The sequence below is a fragment of the Anarrhichthys ocellatus genome, unplaced genomic scaffold (genome assembly GCF_004355925.1).
Source record: "Anarrhichthys ocellatus isolate YVR2014 unplaced genomic scaffold, GSC_Weel_1.0 scaffold11, whole genome shotgun sequence".
NCBI lineage: Eukaryota > Metazoa > Chordata > Actinopteri > Perciformes > Anarhichadidae > Anarrhichthys > Anarrhichthys ocellatus.
Genome location: NW_022280041.1, coordinates 3,384,317 through 3,409,079, shown reverse-complemented (window position 1 = coordinate 3,409,079; position 24,763 = coordinate 3,384,317). Strand labels below are relative to the sequence as shown.

At 43.9% G+C, this 24,763-nt stretch overlaps 3 protein-coding genes across 4 annotated transcripts in view; 2 read left to right on the top strand and 1 right to left on the bottom strand.

Annotated features, from left to right (window-relative positions):
• Positions 1-741: 741 nt before the first annotated feature.
• Positions 742-3,169, top strand: six7 (SIX homeobox 7). Its single transcript, XM_031851294.1, has 3 exons — positions 742-1,296; positions 2,613-2,776; positions 2,912-3,169. Exons 1-3 carry the CDS (start codon positions 889-891, stop codon positions 3,117-3,119), a joined length of 780 nt encoding a protein of 259 aa, XP_031707154.1. The 5' UTR covers positions 742-888; the 3' UTR covers positions 3,120-3,169.
• Positions 3,170-5,052: 1,883 nt separating this feature from the next.
• LOC116385358 (actin-related protein 2) lies at positions 5,053-10,161 on the top strand. The gene is made up of 9 exons (XM_031850750.1): positions 5,053-5,217; positions 6,142-6,252; positions 7,134-7,292; positions 7,549-7,678; positions 7,895-8,031; positions 8,141-8,290; positions 8,861-9,006; positions 9,121-9,253; positions 9,730-10,161. The coding sequence occupies exons 1-9, from the start codon at positions 5,170-5,172 to the stop codon at positions 9,898-9,900; spliced, it is 1,185 nt and encodes a 394-aa protein (XP_031706610.1). The 5' UTR covers positions 5,053-5,169; the 3' UTR covers positions 9,901-10,161.
• A 653-nt stretch (positions 10,162-10,814) lies between these two features.
• The window catches only part of rin1b (Ras and Rab interactor 1b), a 25,407-nt gene continuing 11,458 nt past the window's right edge, over positions 10,815-24,763 (bottom strand). Inside the window, exons 1-11 of one of the 2 annotated variants that reach the window (XM_031850749.1) lie at positions 23,699-23,842; positions 23,151-23,265; positions 22,875-22,947; positions 22,270-22,361; positions 21,325-21,500; positions 20,782-21,066; positions 20,020-20,575; positions 16,617-16,925; positions 16,004-16,135; positions 15,091-15,260; positions 10,815-12,746 (exon numbers count right to left, since the gene is read on the bottom strand). In XM_031850749.1, coding sequence (XP_031706609.1) covers positions 12,423-12,746; positions 15,091-15,260; positions 16,004-16,135; positions 16,617-16,925; positions 20,020-20,575; positions 20,782-21,066; positions 21,325-21,500; positions 22,270-22,361; positions 22,875-22,947; positions 23,151-23,265; positions 23,699-23,842 — 2,376 coding nt within the window. In that variant the 3' untranslated portion in view covers positions 10,815-12,422. Of the gene's footprint in view, positions 12,747-15,090; positions 15,261-16,003; positions 16,136-16,616; positions 16,926-20,019; positions 20,576-20,781; positions 21,067-21,324; positions 21,501-22,269; positions 22,362-22,874; positions 22,948-23,150; positions 23,266-23,698; positions 23,843-24,763 lie in introns of those variants that run through there. The other variant, XM_031850748.1, reaches the window with a different exon arrangement.

Genomic DNA, 24,763 nt, shown 5'->3' with positions numbered 1-24,763 from the left:
CTCCACCATACATCGATGCCTAGGGGCGTTTTTATTATGCCTTGTCCTGGCAAGAGGTCGCGGAGGATGAACTATGGAACCGTATCTCTTTTAATTACATGGGTATTAGCTGGTTGGGGATGGCAGCTTTGTGTCCCGACGTGTCTTCTCGGCCAAATGTCCAGGCACATTTTCATGACCATGACCCCACGATGTAATAATTGTGCCATCAACGTTCAGGCTTAACCATTCCTCACTACGACTTTAAAGTTTTCACTCATTCCTAGAAGTATGAATACCCTCACTTCTTGGCATTCTCCTACATCTTCTTGGGTTTGCCTGCTGTCAAAAAATCGTGGAGTGGTTTTCTCTCCACGTCTATCATCTCCTGTCCATGGCTGTCTCCATCTCCACCAGATCCGTCATCAAATAACATATCCCCGCTTGTTTGCTCGCTGCAGTCATCCCCGCAGTCAATGTATCCTCAGGCTATAAGCCAAACAAGCTGATCAGCCAGTCACCTCTGTACACACTACCCCCCACTAAGAGGCTAATGGCCCGGACGCATAATCCTTCTCAAAACAACTACAGAGATGCTAATTGTATCTCGCTATAAATACAGGTCGACTCCTTGTCCTCTTTCTTTATTTAGCTTGCGGCCACCGTTGCGCACCAGCTTCTCTGAAACATTTGACCAAATACCGGGAAAGACTCTGCTACTTAAGAGAGGCGGAGGATAGATGCTGCAAGTGTCAAAAATCTTGCCATCAATCTTGGAGAAAACAAAGAGGCAGCGAGCGCACGGAGCGTTACGCACGGTTGGACACAACACTTCATGCGCCTCGCGAACATTTCATAGCTTCTTCGGTGAGCTACTGGGGAGGGGGGGGCGGAAAGCACCTAGTCGAGATGTTCCCACTGCCAATGTTCACGCCGGACCAGGTCGCTCGGGTGTGCGAGAACTTGGAGGAGACCGGGGACATCGAGCGCCTCGGCAGGTTCCTCTGGTCCCTGCCCGCGGCCGTCCCTGGCTCCGCGGGGGAGGCGCTCAACCGACACGAGTCCGTGATGCGAGCGCGAGCGCTGGTCGCCTTCCACGGGGGAAACTTCGAGGGTCTTTACCAGATCCTCCAGAGCCACCGGTTCACGCGCGAGTCGCACGCCAAGCTCCAGGACCTGTGGCTGGACGCGCACTACCGAGAGGCGGAGAGGCTGCGCGGGCGGCCGCTGGGCCCGGTGGAGAAGTACCGGATCCGCAAGAAGTTCCCCCTGCCCCGCACCATCTGGGACGGCGAGCAGAAGACCCATTGCTTTAAGGTAAACACAATGATACGCGTTCTAGTGTTACGGCTGCTGGTGACAGGGTGATGGAGTTTGAGCCCCGCGGTACAACCCACGTGTCCCCTCATTTTAGGGCGAAATCTATTGCATCATATTATATTATTATAATGCATTCAGACTATAGGAAAGTGCATCTTAACATTGTAAACTTGACCACCAGCAGCTCTCTACAGATGATTTTTAACCTGCTGTATGGAGCAGCCTGGTCTTTGAGCTCTTAAAATGATAATATCCAGAGCTTTGGTTATCCATCTGCCTTCTGCCGTGACTTTACACTACTTTAGACGTGGTGGCCTGTTGCAAGATCAGAAGTCTCGTACAAGTCTGGTCAATACTTTCTGACCAGGATATCCAGGCTTTCATATACCGACAAACAAGGTTAGATTACGGCTCCTAAATATGCCAAATTAGTAGTTTTAGCACTGATTTCAGCACAACTTGTAAATCTATAGGTGAATACATCATGTTAATTTCATTTGTTTCGTCATATATCTTAAACCAACTTTATATGATGTCACACAGCCTTTTATTTGACCTGTTTTTGATTTAAAATGGTCACTTCAGCATAATTTCCTGTGTGCACCTGCAAAGGCCAGATTTCTGCAGGTTCCATTAGAGTTTAATCTGTAATTAGCAGCTAATATTTCAAATATAAAACCACAGTATGATCAATAATCTAAACGAGCCTATCTATCTGCTATCCAGGAGCCAACATAGACATTTATTCCATGTTGAACTCTTCAGCTCCTCGCCTGCAGACATGTGTATACAGAAATATACACAAACACTGAATTTCATTATTAGTGGTTCTTTTGGAAGCAAATAGATTGTCTTTAAATTATGATAACTGTTATGATAGTCTGTTAAATGTCACAAGAGAGAAATTTACTTTAAGGATTCAAAGATTAAGTTGTGTGTTTATGTGATCTCCCTCATGTGACTGGGGGGGAAGTATCGTTCATAGTTAATCTGTAATTCCAAACCTCAGGAGGGATAGCTACCCCGACAGCCTATTAAGCCCCTTAACATGATCCAATTTGGTGGCTATGAATTGTCATGTATACTTCCAATAATCTACTGTACTAATAAATCAAGTGTAATGTGATTATACTGAGCATCATATGAGATTATTGTGGTCTAATAGGATATTAAAACACCATATGGTGTCTTATCAAAGTGCTATTCCATGCTAATAGAGTGTACGTTGTGTTGTCTACTTAACAGAAGATAATATAACATGAGATTAATGAATGGCAGCCTAAATATTCCATATATTTCTATGTGTTCTCCAGGAAAGGACTCGCAGTTTGTTGAGAGAGTGGTACCTTCAAGACCCGTACCCCAACCCGTCCAGGAAGCGCCACTTGGCCCAGGCCACGGGACTCACACCCACACAGGTCGGCAACTGGTTCAAGAACCGCCGCCAAAGAGACCGTGCTGCGTCCGCAAAGAACAGGTATGTCAATATTTACATATGGTTATTGGTTAATTCCACTGTATGCAATGAGTATTAACATCTGCCTGAAGAGCAGCTCCAGCACATCCATCCATTGAGCCCGAACTCATGTCTCTCATCTCTCCCTCCACCCAGAATGCAGCAGGATTCCTCCCTCTTGCCCTCTGGGAGCTCCCCTAACGGCTCCCTCCAGGACCGCCGCCATCACGGCCACTTGTTGCCTCCGTCTCCTCGCCACCTGGGCAGCCCGGAGGCCAGCGACTGTAGCACAGACGAGCGGCGAGGAACTGGGGCCTCCACCCCAGAGATCTCCGTCAGCAGCGACAGCGAGTTCGAGTCTTGAGAGGGTCAAGACTCTCTTTTCCCTGCGGAGGGGCGAGAGCAGCATCCATCATCAGACCCAGATAAAGACATTTAAACTGGCCGTGGCTGTTTGGAAACACTGAGGTGTTCTCAGTGGGAGGAGGAGGAGGCTGTGAGTGGACATTGTGAGGCAATGATGTGCAAAAACAACCAGCACTTAAAAAAAAAGCACCATGGCACATGACTCCGACTGTTAAATGAACTAGTTTACTGCTGAGCATGGTCTTTAGATAATGTGAGTAATAACATTTCAGGTTTTTGATACTTTTGTTTTGGATAGATCATTTTCTAATAGTCATTATCTAAGCTACATAACTCATTTGTATGGAAATTGTGAGGACACAATGAACAATGCCTTGGGTAGGCTTTTAATATATGTCGCTACATTTAGATGCAGAACTCTATTATCGTCAGACTACAGCAATACAGTTTGAATAAATCTCCAAAATGTACCTAATGGCACTATTACGAAACAATGTCAACTTTAACCATCTTGTTATAATGGCATGTAAACATAGTGACAGACCAAGTAAACACATTTCACTGCCTTAAAAACTAAGGGCATCACTCTTTTACAACAGAAAACCAATTCATAGCATAAGTTTAGAAAGACTTTATGTAACTAATGATGCAAATGTGCTGCTTAAAATACAAAACCATTTTGTTACCAGCTGTGTTTTACCTGTTCACTCCGTGTTTGTTTACCGTTTAAAATATGTAGTTTTTGTTTTTGTAAATGCTCCTGAGCTGCTCTGATGAATTCCCGCAGGAGCTGAAACAGAAAAAGACGAGACAGCGAGAATGTAAAGCACTAGTCGGTCTTAACTCAATGTGCCTATTACATTTGAGAACAGTGAGACCCGGTCAGGATACGATTGTGTCCTCGTGTCACAAAGACACACTCAACGGCCTGTTTGCTGTCTCTTTTTACAACCATCATTTCTCATAACACATTACTGCAATGAAAAGATGTATTTTGTAAATGTTTTATGTAAATAAATTAACCTATTTTTATCCAAAGTTATACTGACTTGCTGTATTTGTGAGTTCAAAACTGTGTTGATACAGTAGGCCTACAGCAATGATGTTTCTTTAGCTGCTAAATGCTCCACTATGTTCACCAGCTAGCGACAGCATTACTTAGCAGCTAGTCTGTTGAAGGGTAAAGTTAGGTAGGATAGAGTGGTTTTATCAGAGCTTTTCACAGACAAACCTTTAAATCACTGGCATGTTTTTCAATTAAATAATACAAGTCACACAAAACAAACACCTACTAATGTTTTGAGGACATTCCCAGGTTCCCAAAAGAGTCTTCTACCCAGCTTAAACAAAAAATATAATTTATGCGGGTCAATTTAGAATATTTTTACCTGTCCCGGAGTTGCAACTGTTTCCTAAAGCAAACAAAGATGGCGGCCGGAAGTGACATCACTTCTTGCTTATTTTGTAGCGCAACGAGCGTTAACGGTAGAAAACACGGGGGCAAAACGACGCCATCCATTGTCTCTTGAGCGGCCGCTATTCTATTTTTAGGAGGCACAAAACTAATGTGATGCTGAAGGAACCTAAGGGAGGATTATTATTAGACTACTGCTATTTTCTGTGAAGCAATTCAAAATACAGAAAGTATCATTCAGTGACAAAAGTTTAAAAGTGCATGGACGACTCAAAAACAGTGAACAGATGTAGTAAAATGTCTCACCAGTGGTGGGCAGAGTATAGACATTTACATAATAAATGGACCAAATGTTCTTTTTTTGATGTTGCAACTTTAAAAATGACTTGCCTCATTCAAAAGAAAGCTACCTGTTTTTACCTGAAGTTTAGGTCCTTCCCCTCTTTCCAGATCACAGAAAATGGGTGTCCACCCATTCAGCGATCCCGCCCACGCTGGAAGGAGTAGCAAGAAGACTTCTGCTTACCTGTCAGTTGTAGTCACTGCTAAATTCATTTATTATAGTCTTGGATTTGTCATTTGTTGGTGAAACTCCTGTCCTGACAGGAGGGAGTTGAGCTGTATTTGTTTAAGCATGGACAGCGAGGGGAGAAAAGTGGTGGTCTGTGACAATGGGACAGGGGTAAGTCAAGTAGTGTCTGTTTTGTACCATGCCGTTACCCAACAGTCTATTAACATCACTGGTTATTATCTTTTTTCTTTTCCAGTAACTTTTTAGCTTTTATTCAAAGTGTTTTCTTCAAAAATGTCTCCTGCAAACCTACACCAGCTGTGTTAAACATCTGTTTTATTTTAAAGTAGCTGCTCTAAGAGGGAAAACGTTTACTTCTGGATCATATGCAATGGTTGACATCTGAAGGGTGTGAATCCATGTGCATACTGTAGCCTGATTCCACATCTGTCTAGACTTGTCACTCTGCCTCTGTATGTGCACACACAGCCATAAATAGTTGTGATGCTTTGAACTGAGCAACAACTGGATGAAAAGCAGGAAGAGAGATTTGAGATAGTAAAACATCCGGAGTGGCTCTTAAATACTGTATTGTGGCATGTAGATACTGATATAGGTGAGGACAAACGTGAATAATGAACCGTATATAGTCAGAAACTTGTGTCCTATATTTATTTTGCCTCTCTTTGGAATCCATTTCACCCCTTCAGGCTAAGGAATGTGTCCACGGCCACAAAGACAAGTTGAGACACTACGGTATGAGGTGCAGTCATGACAGGCAGAGAAGCAGCAGGCCATTTAAAAGCAATGCAACAATATACTTATGCCAAATGAGTTATTGCACATGCTTTTAAAAATGTAATGAAATTGCATTTACATGTTCTGATGAATAATCTGGTGAATGCATCATAATAATACACTCTGGGACAGACAGATTAAGCCGGATTAAACTGAATGGAATTGATTTATGAATGGAAATTATCCATTCCAAAAGGCTTTAGTGCCGGAGTACAATTAATGTGAGTTAACATACAAAAACGAGAACTTTATTCACAAACAAGTCCACGTTTGTTTCACTCTTACATCCCTCCCCAGTTTGTCAAGTGTGGCTTCGCTGGATCCAACTTCCCCGACCACATCTTCCCTGCCATGGTGGGTCGACCGATCATACGATCCAACACCAAAGTGGGCAACATTGAGATAAAGGTGGGATTACTCTAATGTCTTGCTTTGCATATTTTCCCCGTTCTTTGTCACTTATTAACACCAACTCTATGTGGTTGTATTCTGGTTAAAGCGAAGGGAATGCCTGCCTGGTAAGTCTGAACACACGCTATAAGACTTGTTAAGTTAATTAAACACCTGACCTACCTCCTCTCCTCTACCTCCTCTTACCTCGCAGCTCAAACGTATCAACGTGTCTTAGATCTGTACACCTGTTAGCTGCCCGTAAGACACAGTTAAATTCATGTTCTCACGGAACCTGAGGCTGTGCCGAGCACTCAGACTTTTACTCCTCGTAATCCTCACGGGACATCTTGTGGAGCAGGAGTGCAAAGGCCACGTTGGCTTCATTTCATAATCCACAGCAGAGTCAAAACAAAAACATCATTGTTCACAAGATAGTTGTCTGTCTCTTTTGGTCAAATATACCTTCCTTTTCCCCCAACATAGTATCAAAAGTTGTCATCAGTTTGATTCTTAGTCTGCTTATCTTTGATCACCTGATTTAAATACTATATTCTGAAAAAATGTTTTTACGGTTGCAAGTGTTAAGACAATACATTGATGTATATATTCCCCAATATATGGTATTGGAAAAAGTATTGTTTTTGCATCTGTGCCTAAATTAAGGCATCAGGAATGACATCTAAGAAACAATACCAAGTCCTCATCCTTTTTAACACAAAGCAAGAGCAACACAGAACAATTGCAGACTAACTGTAGAGTGCACATATTACAACTTCCCCCTATTCATAAGAAAAAAAACCCTAATCCTGTATTCCTAAAAAGGTAAATAAACAGACATTTAACAGAAAGGTTAGCTCTTATCCCGTTGCTGACCTCCTCATGCTCTCTCCCACCAGGACCTGATGGTGGGTGATGAGGCCAGCGAGTGCCGCTCCATGCTGGAGGTGTCCTACCCGATGGAGAACGGCATGGTGCGCAGCTGGGAAGACATGCTCCACCTGTGGGACTACACCTTCGGCCCCGACCGCCTGGACGTCAACCCGCCAGAATGCAAGGTAGAACACAACTGGGCAGATGTTGTACTCTATTAACTTTTCAATACAACAATACAAGCTGCACACGTTTCCTTGCAAAATGTTAGAGCTGCTAAATGTTGTGTGCAGCTTTTACGGAGGTTTGCAAGAAGCCTGCATTGTAATGAATTCTACATTGGTATGCTCGGTATCACAGCATTATCCTCTCTTTCTGTATCCAATTAAAAACGTATGCATGAATTCCCTCAGTTTGTATTGTATTTGTTTCTTCCTGAAGATCCTGCTGACCGAGCCGCCCATGAACCCCACCAAGAACCGGGAGAAGATCACGGAGGTCATGTTTGAGACGTACCAGTTCCACGGCATTTATGTGGCAATCCAGGCTGTGCTCACTCTGTATGCTCAGGGTAAGACATCAAGTCCAATCATATGTCAATATGTAGTTTGAATCGTTTTTTCATATTAAATTGTTGTTTCTGAGAGCAAACTGTAATAATCGTGTGTTTCAGTGTTTAAAAACAGACACAAGAAATCTAATTTCTAACTTTTCTGTTCTGTCAGACCTCCAGGATTATTGGAAATGTTTCATTAAATAATCTTTTGGGAATTGTTCCCGTCTACAGGTTTGCTGACCGGTGTGGTCCTCGACTCGGGGGACGGTGTCACCCACATCTGTCCCGTGTATGAGGGCTTTTCTTTACCCCACCTCACACGCCGGCTGGACATCGCAGGACGGGACATCACGCGGTACCTCATCAAGGTGAGCCGGGAGACTCTCAGCTCCATATTGCACATGAAGAAATGAGGGGAAAAAGATGCCTAAAAGACAAACGACAACACCACTCACCTTTTTGTCTTCCCGCCATCAGCTCCTGCTCCTCCGAGGTTACGCCTTCAACCACACGGCCGACTTTGAGACTGTGCGTTTGTTGAAGGAGGAGCTCTGCTATGTGGGATACAACATCGAGCAGGAGCAGCGCCTGGCTTTAGAGACCACCTACCTGGTGGAGACGTTCACGGTATGGTGAAGAACTGAATCCCAGGAAAGAAGTTTTAGTTTAAGTCTATAAGGAAGGGTTCAGCATTTTGGGAAATGTGCCTATTGGTTTTCTTGCTGAGAGTTAGACGAGAAGATCGATACCACTCTTGCACATGTGCGGTAAATATGAAGCTAAAGCAAGCAGTTGGCTAGCTTAGCTTAGCATAAATACTGGAAAAAGGGGAAACAGCTAGCAAGACACCAAAGTTTAAAAAAAACAACAAAATAACAAGTTATATCTTGTTTGTTTAATCTGCTCAAAAAGTAAAAGTATTGTAAGTGTAAAAACAATAATTTGTGGAGTTATGGGGTGGTTTATGCTAACTTAGCTCTATTTAGTTAGCGTACAAACATGGTATGAATTTTCTTATCGAACTCTTGGCAAGAAAATTGATTAATAAGCGTATTTTCCCAAATATAAAAAAATAAATGTAATGCCACTATAAGAATAATTTAAACATGTTTTGATGCTGTGTAAGAAAAGACATTGTGGCACGCTGCTGCCATGTTGTTCTTACAAAAGTAAAGTTGGTTCCTTTCTGTTGTGCAGCTCCCTGACGGCCGGCAGGTGAAGGTGGGTGGAGAGAGGTTCGGGGCCCCTGAGGCTCTCTTCCAGCCTCATCTCATTAACGTGGAGGGAGCAGGAGTGGCGGAGCTGCTGTTTAACACCATCCAGGCTGCAGACATCGACCTCAGGTCTGAGTCTCCTCACTGCCGTCTGTACTGACGCCCTGAAGAAGACACACAGGGGATGTAGACAAGTCGTTGTCCCATCTCCCATCTGTTTTTTTTTTCTTCTTCTCTGTGCAGGGCAGACTTCTATAAGCACATTGTTCTGTCAGGAGGGTCCACCATGTACCCGGGACTTCCATCCAGACTAGAGAGAGAGATCAAGCAGCTCTACCTGGAGAGGGTGCTGGACGGAGACACTAAGAAACTATCAGTAAGAACTTTAGTATCCACTGACAACATGTCTGCTCTACTGGAGAATGATGCAGTCTGGATACAGCTGGGGAGATAATCTGTTTATTAAAACACAGCAGCAACACAATGTTGGATAAGGTTATCGTTTACAACTTTTAAAATCTCTTCAATACCTTTGCATAAAATCAAAACAACAATGTTAAAACATGTTCAGTCATTTAATACATGTTAAATAGCATTGACAATAGAGCTGTTTTACTCTTTTTGTAATGATAATTGCATTTGACGAAACAATCTCAGCCTGAGGTCCACTTACTCGCTTGTTCTGGAGCTTTTGAGCACATCACATGGTCATTAAGACCAATACTGAAAGTAAGTGGACCTTGAGCTGAGACGGGTTGGGAGCAGTTTTATCTGGTGCTCTAACTAACAAACAGAGAGCGACACATACACTCATAGAGAGAACTCACCTCTCCTTTTTCCTCACCTGTGTAGAAGTTTCGGATCCGCATCGAGGACCCTCCCCGGCGTAAACACATGGTATTCCTGGGCGGCGCGGTGCTCGCCAACATCATGAAAGACAAGGACTCCTTCTGGCTGAACCGGGCAGACTACGAGGAGAAAGGCCTGGGAGTGCTGCAAAAACTGGGAGGTGGAATCAGATAAAAAAAACAACAACATCACCCAGATATTTCAGCTTTTATATCAACTTCTCACCTCTTATAGCCTGGCATGCTGGATGAAAAAGCTTGTACTCAATGTACAGTACTTCACGGGAAATGGCGCTCCTTCATTCCTGCTAGTGCTGGAACAATATTTAGATTAATCGACTGACAAAAAAGTGACAATTGTCTTTGATGGCCAAGTTTTTCTTTCTTTATATCATTTAAAAGTGGACATGCTTGAGTTTTCTGACATGTCATAGACTTCATTTCAAAAATATTTAATAATATAAATAACTGTTACAGCTATTGAGCAGCTGCTGAGGTGAGGTTTTATAACAGGAAAGCAATCCCCAGACTGAAAATATTTTGTTACATCCAATGAATAAGTGAAACCCCATATTGTGCTTTTTAAAAGGCTACTGCAATAAGAAAGTTATGTTAACGTGTGCTGGGAAACGCCACTGACTGATGTAGAAAATGTGAAATGTTTTAAACGGTAAATAATCATAAACCTGAAAAACAAAGTAGCTTGCTAGCTCATTGTAATCAATGCTTAGCTTATTAAGATATTCTCTGTCTTGATATTTTCTTTGCATTTGGGCAATATCAGTATTTGATTCGTCAGATGTTCAAGGAAAGTTTTACCAACTTTCAAATAAATTTGATCAAACATGCAAAATTAAGTATTTTGTGAAAAGTGAGCAGTTGTTTCTTTGATTTGTTAAAAGCTGGAATAAAGACCAAAAATATAAAATTATGTTAGAATGTGATAACTCTTGAATAAACCTGAGGGTGCTGGTGGTTTAACAGCAGGAGTAAAAGGGTGTTTGCTTCCATCTGGTGGTTGAATTCCTTTAAGACATCCAATCACAACATTCACAATCAAACTACAAAACCAAACTGAAAGTAACACTGTCAACAGATATTGCAATTTTTTTTATTGCGATACGGAGTTACCTGACAAAATACAGTAATGTGTTTTTTCACACCGAAAAAAAAAAGAAAGAAAAAGAAATAGTGAGCTCTCACAATGAACACATGCTTCACGCGCACCACATTCGCAGAACCTTCACGTTAAATGAAAAAGCATGCAATAATGTTCAAAACACAGAGTCATAGTTCTCAAAATGAACCCCCTCAGCTGATTTAAAAACTCCCGATATGTTGAAAATCCATACTTAGGTTTGATATCTACCCGACAAGTTGAACAATTAAAAGTTAGTTTTAAAATACACAACGTGATAATTGATAATGACACGGAGTAGAACAGTCAGTTGATAGTGATGACTTGCAGCAGGAGCTACCAGAAGCTGGTGACCTTTGACATTTACATTCTACCAGTCACCGAGAGGTCCTGGTTTATTGGTCAGACCGGTCGTGACGTTATTTTACAGTACGGCCAAGAGAAACAGTAGAACTCAAAAAAGCGGTGAGTTGAAAGGTGAAATGAATGCAGTTGTGAAGGGATTAAAGTCTGACACGTTTTTAATACATTCGCAAGTCATTCAGTAAATCTGTCGCAGGTTGTCTCGGCGCGTCGATGTGATGTTGTTTCTCACTCGGGTTTTAAAAAACAAGAGAGCCCGATGCTTTTCTTGTCACTTCCCTCCCACTCGCTCATTACTCCACCTGCCAAAAAACACTTAATAGAATACGCCAGCGGGGAGGAGAGTCTGCACTAAAATAAGCAAAAAAATAAAATTGTCTCCGTGGTTGACTCTAAAAATAAACAGCTGATTTAAAAGCTTCCCTCGAGCTTGACATTTCTTTCAAGGTAAACACCTGTTGTATCACAAGGTGGCCTCTCTTTATCTGTGTTTTTTTGTCACTTTGGTATTGAGGTTTGGTCTCGGCTATAACACATCTCACCCTTTTTTTTGTCTAACTGTATTCCAGGGGGCACCGAAAAAAAGCCGTTAACAACGTGGTATCCATCCAACATAAAAGTGAAGTAATAAAACATCCAAGTGTCTTTTTAGATTGTTGCCCAGAACTATACTGTGAAAGGGTTACATCACCACGGTGGACAATTTGCCTTCTCGTGTGCGTACAGGAAGTGATTTTTGTTTCCAGGCAACAGTAGTCTCACAGAATTTGTCTTTGGATTTGAGCCTCCACACGTTTTTTAATGATGTAATCCCTATCACGGTATAACTCTGGGTTCATGTTTCAAATAACAAAACAAAATCCATTTATTACACATTTTCCATGTCACAAATAGTAGTACACTGCTTTACACCAGCAGCCACACTGAGTGGTACATAGTACAACCGTTGGTCCTGCTGTGCTCGGCATTGTTGGTCCATTTTTTTCAGGAAAGAGTTTACCGTTAAAGGTCTGCTCCTAGTCTGGAGAAGGGCTGTGGTTTTTTCAAAACGAGTCCTGAACCCACGACGAGACACAACACACCGCCCGGAGAAAAAAAGAGACAGAACAAGAGAGAGAGAAAGAGAGAGAGAAAGCGAGAGCAACCATCCATCTCCTCCTCCTCCTCCTCCTTCCTCCTTCCTCCATTCCTCCCACTCACTCCTCACACACTGACTCGCTCAGGTCCACGGCGCCACCTCTGGTGAGCCGCCGCATCTTGCTGAAGTCGTGGTCGGTCCTCAGGTAGGAGAGCGAGGGGCCCCCCTCGCTGTGGCTGGCCAGGTCCTGGGGCTGGGCCTGAGGCGGCAGGGCCCTCATCTCGCCGCCGCTGCGCCAGTACAAGGTGTATTGCTGCGGGTCGGACACTCCGAAAGTGGCGGCGCACAGCTGCGCCAGGGCCTGGCTCGTCTCCCCGGCTCTCCACTGCAACGTCCGCACGGCGCTCCGCTCCCCGTCCTGGAACAGTATCCGAACGCACCTCTGTAGGGAGGGAGGGAGGGAGGGAGGGAAGGAGGGAGGAGAGAGAGAGGAAAAAAAGAGTGAATATATACTGTATTCATGCAAAACAGAGGTCAAGGGGCTTATGGAGTGAGGGCAAAAGAGGGGGAGGAGAGAGAGAGAGAGAGCTGTGCGAGCACACAGGCTGATAATCCACTGTGATAAATGAGCCAAAATGATGCTCATAAAAGACATTCTCTCTAAAAACAAAGCTCCTGCTTCCCACACACACAACCAGCAGGTCCGAGAGCTTCGTATGAACAATCGTCTTCGGGAAATTGCTCTTTTCTCTGTTGCAATATTACAGCTTCATTGACAAACTCCCAATATCAATCCAGTGGAGCGCGTCCACGTCCGAGCTCACCACATATAATCCATTAAGCTCGCTCTATCTCTGGTGAAGTTTTTCCCTCAACACTTGCATCCAAACTTTTCAAAAAAGAACAGAAAGCGCTCAAACACGCAACTAACGAGTCCCTCTCAACAATTGCCACTCTTCAAACACTTAGCCAGCGACCTGACACCTGAGCTATTATATAATGTCAGATTCAGCCACCTACAGACGCCCTCACAGCTCTCCTTAGAACACACAGTGAAAACATGCTCAACATAATCCTTTTACCAAACATCCAAGCTTGAGAAACCAGAGAGAATCCTCTTGCTCAGCCACACACCGACACACACATCCTACCTGCACACACAACAACACACAACTACCCCCCCTCCCCTCCTCCTCCTCCCCCCCCAAACACACACACACAGATGCACAAGTGGCCAAATATGCTCTAAAAAGACAAAGAAAGACACACAATCAACAGGTCTGCCATCATCAAAAACTTACAGAGTCACTGAGCTCCTCGCTGTCCGTGTGCATATTGTGTTTGCCTGCTTCGATGGGTAGATGCGGCTCAATAAATTTCATGTTATCTGACCGCCCACTTCTTCATAGCACTTGGCTCACTGATCCCGCCTGTGTCAGTGGAAAAACTGGCTGCCGGGTGAGTTAGATCGGCTATTTGAAGCCAGGAGAGGCACCACGTGACGAGACAGAAGCGTTGTGGATGACAATGCCTGCCCTCCCCCCACCCCACCATGGCCACCATTCACCAGATCTGGGGCCGGGAGGGTGACAATAGGAGAGTGTAGGTGAAAGTCGGTGTATTAGTGCACGCCCCGTCTAAGCCAGATCAGCGGATTACCTCTAAAAATGCTCACGACTAATGAAAGATGAATTTGAAACGTGTCTGTGCACAGAGGAGGGAAACCCATGTGTTGTTTCATTTCTGACGGATGAACTATACGGTTGCACCATTTGCTCGACCTCTGGGAAATTTGAGTGCTGTCCTCGACTTCAGTAATACCTGAGATCGACATTGAATCAAATATGGGTCGCCGTTGCCCGTTTCCGGCCCACCCGTCGCTGTCACAGCTGTAGGATAATCTGATGTTCCTCAGCCTGCATCGCCATCAGTGTAATTAATGTAAAGTCTGATCTCTTTAGGGGGATTATCGCCTCGTTTGTGTTCGGCCTTTTGTGGCCGTTCAATTAAACACGACACATGGTTCAGGTTTGAATCACGAAATGTGGAAACAGCTCGTCAATTATTCGTAATGTCTTTTTGGAATTTCGTAATTTTAAACCTTTTATTTTCCCATCTACACAGACCTCTAACAATCTTGAAAATCAGTCACATCATGGTTGAATCACAGATATGATCTCCCTTTACATCATGCAGTATCTTCCTGGTTTAAGTTGATTTCTTTTTTTAGGATTTAAGGTGATAGACTGAACTTTGTTGTTCCAAAAGTCTGAGATATTTTATTACCTGTGCAACGTCTGCAATAAAGGAGCGTACGGTGCCCCTGCTGTCAATCACTTTTTATTACTGGTTGTTTCGATCCACACACAAAATGGGTTCCAGTCTATATTTTAGGAAGCTCTGAATCACTCTACCCCTCCAGCATCACTAAGCATGGCACCTCTGTCTCTCTTCTGTGAATGATCTCATAAGCATCAACACGTATCCAAAGTACTGAGAGCGTTGAGAAAGCAAATCACTAAAATACAAAAACAGCAACTCTAACATAAAAACGTAAACCATTTTAAATTGATTTTTTGTAGAACATCCCATCGAACTGTTTCACTGCATAACAAGCAGGAGTTCCTACGCTCCGCACATCAATCAGCTCTTCGCACAGGGCAGCTATGTGTGACAGCTATAAAGTAGATTACTGTGCAAACCCACACATGCTGTAACACTACAAGTGTTTCTGTGTTGTGCTATACTCCAATAAAGAAAAAAAAAGCATCTGGCACTGCACCGACCTGGCTCTGCTGGCTCTCCTTTTGTCTCTGGGCCTCTCGGCTCCGTCTGCAGCTCCACTCCTCCAGAGCCTCCTGGGCCTCCGGGGTCAGGCAGCCTGAGAGCTGCTGCTCCCTGTCCAGGCTCTGGATCAGACACAGGCTGGCGTACATGCTGGTCAGGTAGTACCCACCTGGAACCAAAAACAAACAATAAAAAGAGTACACAACTTCTAGTCACTGTCGATAACAGACAAATAGTCTGAAGTAAAAGATTAGAGCAGGACTTTCAGAGCAGATTCATGAGCAGGCAGAGTAAATATTGATTTAATACTGCATGGTTTGTTTTCTTACTAAGAATGTAAGAAAATACAGATGAATTTATTGATAGTAAAATATGAAATGACCTAAATGTAATTAGTCGCAAGTAATTAACATCTAGAGCTGAATTGATTTACTTGTACAGAAATTGAATCAATAATAAATTAAGTAATTTTTCTTAGGAAACAATTGGATTTTCTGGTTTTCTTAGTCTTCTATGATCGTACTTTATATATAATTAAATATGTTTAGTTTTTGGGCTGTTGTGTTGATCAAACAAGCAATTTAAATATATATGTCCTCTTGGGTGTAGTGACATTTTGTGGGCATTTGTCACTATTTTCGGACATTTAACACAATATTAATCAATGAATGGAGAAAATAAATGGCAGATTTATTGATAGTGAAAAAAATCTTGAGTTGCAGCCAAGTTACTGGCCAAGAGTAGTAGACTCTCAATAAAGTCACATAACTCAAGTCAACACATGCTGAATTAGAGGGGGGTGTATCCTATCTACCTGAATACAGGTTGTCCCATATGTTATGAGAATCTACTGTGTGAATACTGGCACCAGTAAAAGGTCAATCGTTACTCCATTAAGAGCTTAGGTCGTACCCTCTCCTCCGAGCCAGGAGGGCTCCAGCAGCTCCATCATGTACTCCACCTCTATCAGGATGTGAGGCCTGTTGCACTCCACAATCACGTAGGACAACGACGGCAGGAAGTCTTCCCAGCTCACTTCCTGTCCTGGAGAGACAACAGGAGGACGTAAATTACTTACAATTTGGATAATATTATGTATATATCATAGCAATTTGTATGGACAGAAAAGGAGAAAAAAAGTTGTCGTCAGCTTGGTAAAAATATATAATAGGTAATATTCAGCTTTACTACCCTGATGATGCATTCTTTTGCAGCCGGTCGTGCTGAGAGGCAGACAGGTCGTGCTGCAGCTCACACAGATACAGTACGCCTGAAGTGTGGAGCTCTTGAGAGTGAAAAGACACTCTCGCCTTTGCAAAGATTGTGTTGACCTTCATTCCTTTTTTCAAGGAAGCTTTCAAGCAGCAAATACAGTACGCTGAATAACACAACGGCAATAATGGAATATTTGCAGTTGACCATGTCCCTCTGTAAATGCATGAACTTGAAATCAAAGTCATTTTTTAGGACTACTTGTTTACTTTAGAGCCTTTAAAATCCAGTGAAATAATGTAAATGTTCTCACCGTGTAAGGACCCCATGGCCTTGTGCACACACTTGCACACTTGCAGCAGCAGCAGCACCTTGTCGATGGGGGAGTGCGTCCTCTGCATCAGGAGCAGCTTCTGCTTCACCCTCTCCACCTCGCGGCTGTCGGGGACGCCCGTCCGCACGCCGAGCTGCTCCATGGCGGCGTCCCCCTTCAGGCGGATCATGTTCTGGGTGAGGCGCTGGCTGGTGCCGTCCTGGTTGTGCGACGCCACCAGAGCTTTCTCCAGGTGGGACCTCAGGGGCCGGAGCACGCAGGAGAACATGGCTCGCTCCAGCGCCAGGTCTGAGGACAGAGGGGTTCATCTTTTGGCTGAGCCTGAGACATTTCTTTTGTATTACTGTGAGTTTTTCTTTTCCTGTAGACACAGTTGCTTGTGCGTTTTATTTATTTTGTCATTTGCAGGTGGAGAAACGTGTCTACATATCTAGAGGCACTGGCAAGAGGCCCAGAGAGGTATGCTGTCAGTGCTGTTGAATTATTTAGCTGAATGAAAGTGTCAACAATGAAAATGGAGGCGCTTTCTTCCTCTTGTAGAAAAATGTTTAAATAAATACCGAGGACATCTTTTTCTGCTGTGGAGGGGACTGATTTTCGAATTGATCGCATATGTGATTAAATTGTGTTTTTACCATTTTTTTAACAACTTACAAAACACAGAAAAAATAATCAACCTTAACATCTTGTGTTCATGTGATTTCTAAATTGTATTTTGACTGCTGCGATATTTATCGATATCTTGATATGAGACTAGTTATCGTCTGCGATTTGAGGTATCGTAATACGGCATAAGTGTTTTCCTGGTTTTAAAGGCGGCATTACAGTAAAGTGATGTCATTTTCTTAACTTACCAGATTGTTTTAGCTGCTCTGTTATTTGCTTTTACCCATTTAAGTCATTATATCCACATTACTGATGATTAAAAATCCAATTGTCAACCTTACAACACCGTCTCAATATCTATATCGTGATATTTGATTTTCTCCATATCACCCAGCCCTGAATAAATTAAAATGTAAATCTTGGAAAACTTACTGAATAACAGTTTATATTTTGTGTGATCCTCCTGCCAAAACATTGTATTATTTTCATAAGGACATTTCATTTCTGGAGGACACCAACGTTCACACAACATAGAATGTTTCAAGAGTTACTCTAAACAGGCAGCTCAATGTGAAACGGTTGTGTCAGTTTCTCAAGACAGGAATAAAAAAAACTCCAACAGCAGAATACTTTCCGAGGCAGACTTGACAAACCACTCTAACTTTCCCAGGAGGTAGAATGTGTTGCCGTGCTGCTGTATTGGATTGCATCAGATTGTCCACCTGGTGTGAATTTCAGAGAGTATGAAAGTATGAAAATCCTACAGTACTCTTTCATACACGGTGACTCTTCATCATAGAGAGACCCACATGTTCACATATTTATTTACGTGCTGGGAGCCAAAGGCAAAAATACATTTCTAGGGCCTCTTTTTAACCCCTTGTTAATGTTTTCCTAGCACCTGTAAAGCTAACATTCTGGAGATACAGTTTCATTTTTGGCCTGACAACAGTGATGTGTAATGCAAAAAAACTCTGGGGTTTCATTACACATGCATGCTCTCACACGTGGACACACACACACACACACACACACACACACACACACTGATTCTCCTGCAGTCAGTGGGCAGTCCTGACTAAGTGGGTAACAATTCTCCAGTGCACACTGTTTTCCACTCATCATCAATATCCTCCTCTCCCTCTCTCATGTTTCCCTCCTGTATAATCTCCCAACATCCCCCCCCCCCTCCCTCCCCCATCTACCTTACTATATCATTCCCCTTGTGATTAATCATTCACGCCCTCCATGCTCTCCATGTTTCTCTACCTCCCTCTCCTCCCAGCATCCCTCTCTCTTTTACCAGCTCTTAAGAGTAACAGATTACATGTAATGCGATTACAGCCTTGTTAGTTACCGGCTAGTTCTGAGGAAGAAAATGGACTTTTTCCGGCTATTACTCATAGATCTGTAACTGATTACATTTTCAAAGTATCCTGCCTATTTCAATCCCTCCCTCCCACCCTCCCCTGAATCGTGCTGCTCTTCAAGTGAGCGTGGGACTGTGATATCTTTTTATGATAAACGAGGGGGAGAAAAAAAAAGAAAAAAAATGCAAATGCCTCCCACCGACGCAATGCGAGATAAATCAGAAAACAGAGCGCAGGAAGGAAGGATGGGAGGAAGGAAGGAAGGAAGGCAGCGGCCGACCGCTCTCCCCTGAAGCCTCTGCACTGCCAGGCAACCATCCATCATGACACATTTACGCATAAACACACCTGCGAAACACACACTCGGCCGCACTCAAAGGAGTCCAAAAAAGACAAACCTACGCACAGGACTGTGTCAAAAGATCTAACTAGAATCCTTCCAGTTAGCACCCTGCGATGCCTTCACAATAACGAGAACAATCGCGCTTTGAATGTGATGGATGTGAGTGCAGGCGCGTCAGGGACGGGCTTTCCTAATGCTGTTTTCTAAATACCAGAGACAATATGAGCTCTGGTGAATGAGGCTCTACCCCCCCCCCACGCAAACTACTTTGTGTTGACAGTGCCTTTCACTGGAGCCTGGGCAGCCCACCATTTATGAGAAAAAGGCTGTCTGTTTCCATAGACCTGCGTCCTCTGGCACCATGCTCTATTGAATCAGTGTTTTCTAACAGTAAGGCTTTTTTTTCTTCACATTTCTCTGCCTCCTGCTGTCCCCCGGTGCACTCTGCACCGTCTCCTCGTTTCGACGTGATAAACTTAATCACGCAAACCAGAAATTTTCACGAGGTTGAGAAGATTGAGCTCCGAATGTAATCCGGCACAGTCGGCTAAATTCAATTTGCAGATGAAATAAAATTGTTATTTCTTCGATTTCAATTGTGGAGAATGACTTTTATGTGCACAGTTCCACATTTACGATATGTAAAACACTTTCTAATAAGGTATACTTTATAGGAGATGGTTGTTTTCCATTTCACTTTTACAGATTCAGGGTATAATTAAATCTGTCCGAGTTTAGTTCTGCTGTATCAATATGAACCTTCCTCATGACAGGAAGTTGGTTCAACAAATCTGATTGTTTGAGGCCTAAGGCTGCACTACATGTCTTTGAGATATGGGCCATCTCTTCTTGACCTGCAATTACTCATTTACTTTACTAAGTGCAAGAAAACGGAAATTAAGTTTGCCATACTTCACTGCCTCACAAGACTTATGCACTCTTAAGAGATTAACAGCCGTTATTTGAAAAACATGTCCATGCTATCATTCAAATATAATGTGTTTTAAATTGATGTTAGCTGTATTGTGTATTGACACCTTCACCAGGTTCGTGTTTTGGTTACCTTTCTCATTCTCGGGCACCAGCGTCTCGATGGGAGGCTCCAGCTCTCCGCTGTCCAGCAGGCAGCACTTTGCCTGAGACAGAAAGAGGCGCAGACCCTGCAGGAGCTGCACAGAGGTCACACGGGAAGAGGATGAGGAAGAGGAAGAGGAAGCCAGGGATTTGAGCACCTCTCTCTGTGCCAGGAGGAAGTCCTGGACCATGCCGCCAAAGATGGAGCGCCTGTCCCTGGACAGCTCCTCCACCAGTCGCGTCAGCCGCTTGTCCGGAGCGAAGAAACAGACGAACGCCTCGCTCATGCGGTGCAGCCCGCCGCGGCCTCGAGAGCGCACGAGCGGCGGACGCTGGTAGAAGTGAGCCTGGGCCTGGGCCATGCTCTCCGGATCTGAATCCGAGTCGCTGTCCTCGTCCATGCTGCTGAAGGAGCTGCTGCTGTCGAGCTCGGCGAGGGACGGAGCCGGGCGGCGCTCCAGGGCCAGAACCGCCACCTCGATGCCTTGCGCCTCTGCCCGGATGGACTGCCGGGCCTGTGGGGGCCCCTCCACATTTGCAGATGTCTTGATCGGGACAGAAGTGAGTCAGTTTATTAAAAAAATAAATAAGAAAGCATGTTTAATTTGAGACATTTATGGTTGTTAATATCAATACAAAACATGAAAATGCTGCTGTAGAGATGCTTTTCTTCAACATTCTAATACTCACAGTCCCACATAGAAGTGAAGGAACGGTCTGAGAAACAAATAAAGATGTAAACACGTATTACTTGTGGCACATAGACAGACATCATGTCCTCTTCATCCACAGAACCCGGTGATACGGCGGGGGTTCTCCTCAGCACGCCCGCCCCAGGGTGAACTTTTCTCTGTGGGTTGCTGCCGGCCTTCTGCAGCCTCTCTGACCCTCCCGGCAGCTCCAGTGACGAGGGAGGCGAGTAGGAGCCGACCCCCTCCAGGGACAGATTCATGGAGGACTCGGAGAGCCGGAGCCGCATGCTGCGCTTGAAGCGGTGCCGTTTATTGGAGGCACTGTGGTTAATGAGTTGTGGCTGCTGCAGAAAAGAAAAAAAAAGTCGATTCAGACCTTCATCTCGCAAGAGCCAGTGGCTTTTTGATCTGTTTGTTTTTCAAAGGGTATGAAGTGAAGTGTGAGACGAACAGTAGTTCCATTAGCTGTCATATAGGAGGATGGATTCAGAGCCGTTGTAATGGACTTAACTTTAAAAGAGTGAAGTTTTCAGGCCTAGACCATTTTAAGTCTTTAAATGGTCTCCGAGAGCTCACGTAACCATACAACCTTCGCTACTTACCATGCTGACCTCCAGCTGTAGGAAGAGCGGGTTGATGAAGCAGAGTTTGCCTGGTCTACCCAGGGACAGACGTAGGTCCTGGGCCGCCGACGTCTGGCCCTGGCTGACGCTGGTTGACGCCACCGGGTACACCGGTCCGTTTTTGATCTCTGAAGCCGTCGGTGTGCTCCAGAACTCTAGTCCGAGGAGAAGAAGAGAGTTTGGATACCAACGTTTTGCAGTTACACGTTCAATAACTGTAGATCAATCTGATCTTTTCTAGTTTGTGTGCAGCAGTTGCGCAAATATTAAAAAATCAATGTGGTCATGATTCACTCGTGTTACATAGAAACAGAACAGAAAAGCGATGCAATATGTGCTGTATAATGTAGGTTTGTCTGACTGGAGCACACTGCTTTTGCAGAACCACGGTGAGAAAGAGTCTTTTGTCTCTGAGCTGCAGTCCGTGACACATGCTGTGTCTTACTCGTGTCATTTGCCATCTTGAAGTCACACCTCGTTCTCTGCTGGTGCATAAGTATGTTACCATGTTAAAATAGATGCCAGCTGGCAGTCACTACTATCGTCACTTAATACTTTTACTTTTATTTAAACATTTGAAACACTTTGCTGAGGAGAAGCCACTACAGAGCAAGCTCACTGTATCCTCACAGTATCCAATGCTGCAAGGCGGTAATTTAAAAAGGATGCTTAACTTCAGTTTGATAGTTATCTATACAAAGAATACGTATATAAAACTTCAAGCGATATTTGTTAGTATGCTCTCTTTTTGGCAGTTGGTTAGTTGGTGGGTAAAGTGAGTCAACAGGCATGCTAGCATTGCTGCGAGGCGAGCAATTTGACCTGCTGATAATGCCAGATGAAAAGTCAGGGGGTCATCAAAGGTATTACAATTCATCCTGAGCAGGGGCATGGATGTCTGTACTTGAGAGGTCTTCACCGTACCTTGTCCCATGTGTGAGATGGCCTCCAGCTGCCTGTGTGTTGTGGCTTTAGCGATGGCCTCTGGTAGCTGCAGCGGGAAGGGCAACACATCTCTGCAGACGAGGGTAAAATCGACACGAAAAAGAAATGAAATGAAACCCCCGAGGACATGTGCCAGATGTCCAGAAGGTCTTGGCTGAGTGACATCAGGTGCGTTTGCATGGCCAAAAGTATGTGGACACCCACACGTGATGTGTTGCACATCTCCACTCTTCTGGAAAAGGTTTTATACAATATTTTGGGACCTGGCTGAAGAGGTTTGCTGCCATTGAACCACAAGAGTATAAGAGAGGTTGACCACCTCCCAGACGACGTTACAGTTCATTGGAAAAATGTCGGAAAAGGTCAGAGCCAATCAAAACAAAAGGAAACTGGGAAAACTATTTGTATGGACCTCGATTTGTTCAGAGGGGCGTTGCCACGTATCAACAAACGGCCTTCTCTAAACTGTTATGTTATTAGGAATTCCCTTCATTGGAACAAGGGGGGAAACCATGCAAAACAGCCCCCCAGCTGTCCGCATGCTTTTTGGCCATGCTGTGTTTTCAGTTCCCATAATGCATCACCTGCTGATACAGTAGAAGGCCACCAGTCGACACAGGTCAGGGAAGGTGAGCGCCGAGCTCTCCAAGGCGAATGCTGGTTATGGAAGAGACAGAGTGTGACTGACAGCTGTGGAAGGCAGTGGGACACTTGTTCAAATCTAGCAGGAAAACATGGCGGCCAAAAATAATGTGGAGAACCCATCGTCTCTGTCCTACACCACTTTACCCGGAGAGTGTGTGAACTGCAGCTGTTGCATGGATGACACGCGCTGATCTAGCTTTTTTTTTTATACTCACTGGAGTCGTCCTCACAGATGAAGCACTCCTTAACAGAGGAGGCACTTTTGTCCGCCGTCACTCTCAAACACAGCACCTTCCTCTGGCTGGAGCTGCATTTACGCACCAGAAATGTCTGGAAGCGCCGACAACCACCACAAGGAAAAAGGAATAAAGCGCAGGGACGTTAAAAATACATTTTCTTTTTCACAGATTATTCCGGAGGAGGCACAGATGGTCCAAATAGCAACGTAATGTACAAAATAATAAGCAAGATATATCATGAATATTCAGCTATCAGTGTGCAGTCGAAGCCTCAGAGGAGCTGTATGAAAATAAAATGATTGGTGTCTTTGTTAAAAATGACACATGTCCATCGTCCATGTCTTTGGTCAAGATGAGCAAACGTTTACTTTCACCTTTGGGGAAATTGAAGCTTCCTTAGTTAAATCCCACAGTTTTATGATTTTCTTTAGTTTCTTTAAATATATCAATGTGCCCCAAAATGTTTCCCTGTATTCCTTTAACTCATAAGGTCCTGTGATTGAAATAACCCGACTAGTCCGTACCCCAACAGGCTCCCTAAGCAGGACGTAGAGGACGGAGTCCTGGTTGAGTGACAGCTGCAGCCACACGGGATGTGTGAGCAGCAGGCGATCCAGGACGCTGAAGACCCGCTGAGGGCCTCGATGGGTGCTGCCCATCTCCTGCATCTGGAACACAGGAAGTACCAGGTTATTACTAAAAACAAAACAGCAGATAATTAGTTTGAACATCCATTTCGACAAAAGAAATCACAAGATTAGCTTTGCAACGACTAAATGTATGTCCACAAGGTCTTTGTCATACATACAGATTTTCTCTCTGTATGTTTTTGTCAATGAGTTCAGCGGCAATGAGTAAACTCTTTATGATATTTATTATATAAGAGCAGTTTGCACAGATTTTCCTTTAGAGCTGTGCCCAGACCGTGGCCCCTAAAGCTGAAGTGAAACCTACGCACTACACGAGTGTACTTATACTGTAAAGAGTTGTGTGAGTGTGACGGTGAACATACACATGTCGCTAGCGCTACATCGTGCCTTTATTACTTAGATCAATATCCCATCTATTGGATATGTATCGCACTGGATTTATCTGCAAAAATCCAACATGAGTGAGAGGACGTTGTGGTTCATGATCGTCACCTTAACCTCTCAGCTAAGCTTCACCTGCAGTCTGAAGGTTTTAACCAACTCATCCTTCAAAATTCACTTCAAAGCTCCAAAAGGATATTTAAGCAGCTTTACATCCTTCTGTTCAATCTATAATCAACGTGTTGTTGTTGTTGTTGTTCTGTCTTCACTATCACAACAGAAAACACAACATATTTCTGAAAAATGGATGTGTTTGAACTAAGACTGGAAAAAAATGCACCTTTACAATCCTTCAGTTTGAACTCTGTGTTTTCCTTATTGTATTTATTTATCTTTTTGAATAGATGATGTGACAGTGATCTGGTGTCTCCTGGATCAATAAAAGGAATTTAAACCTCAACCTCTATCTCTCTCTCCTTCTGCCTCTCTCTCCTTCTCTCTCTCTCCCTCCCCCTCTCTCTCTCCTCATCCCTCTCTCTCTCCTCATCTCTCTCTCTG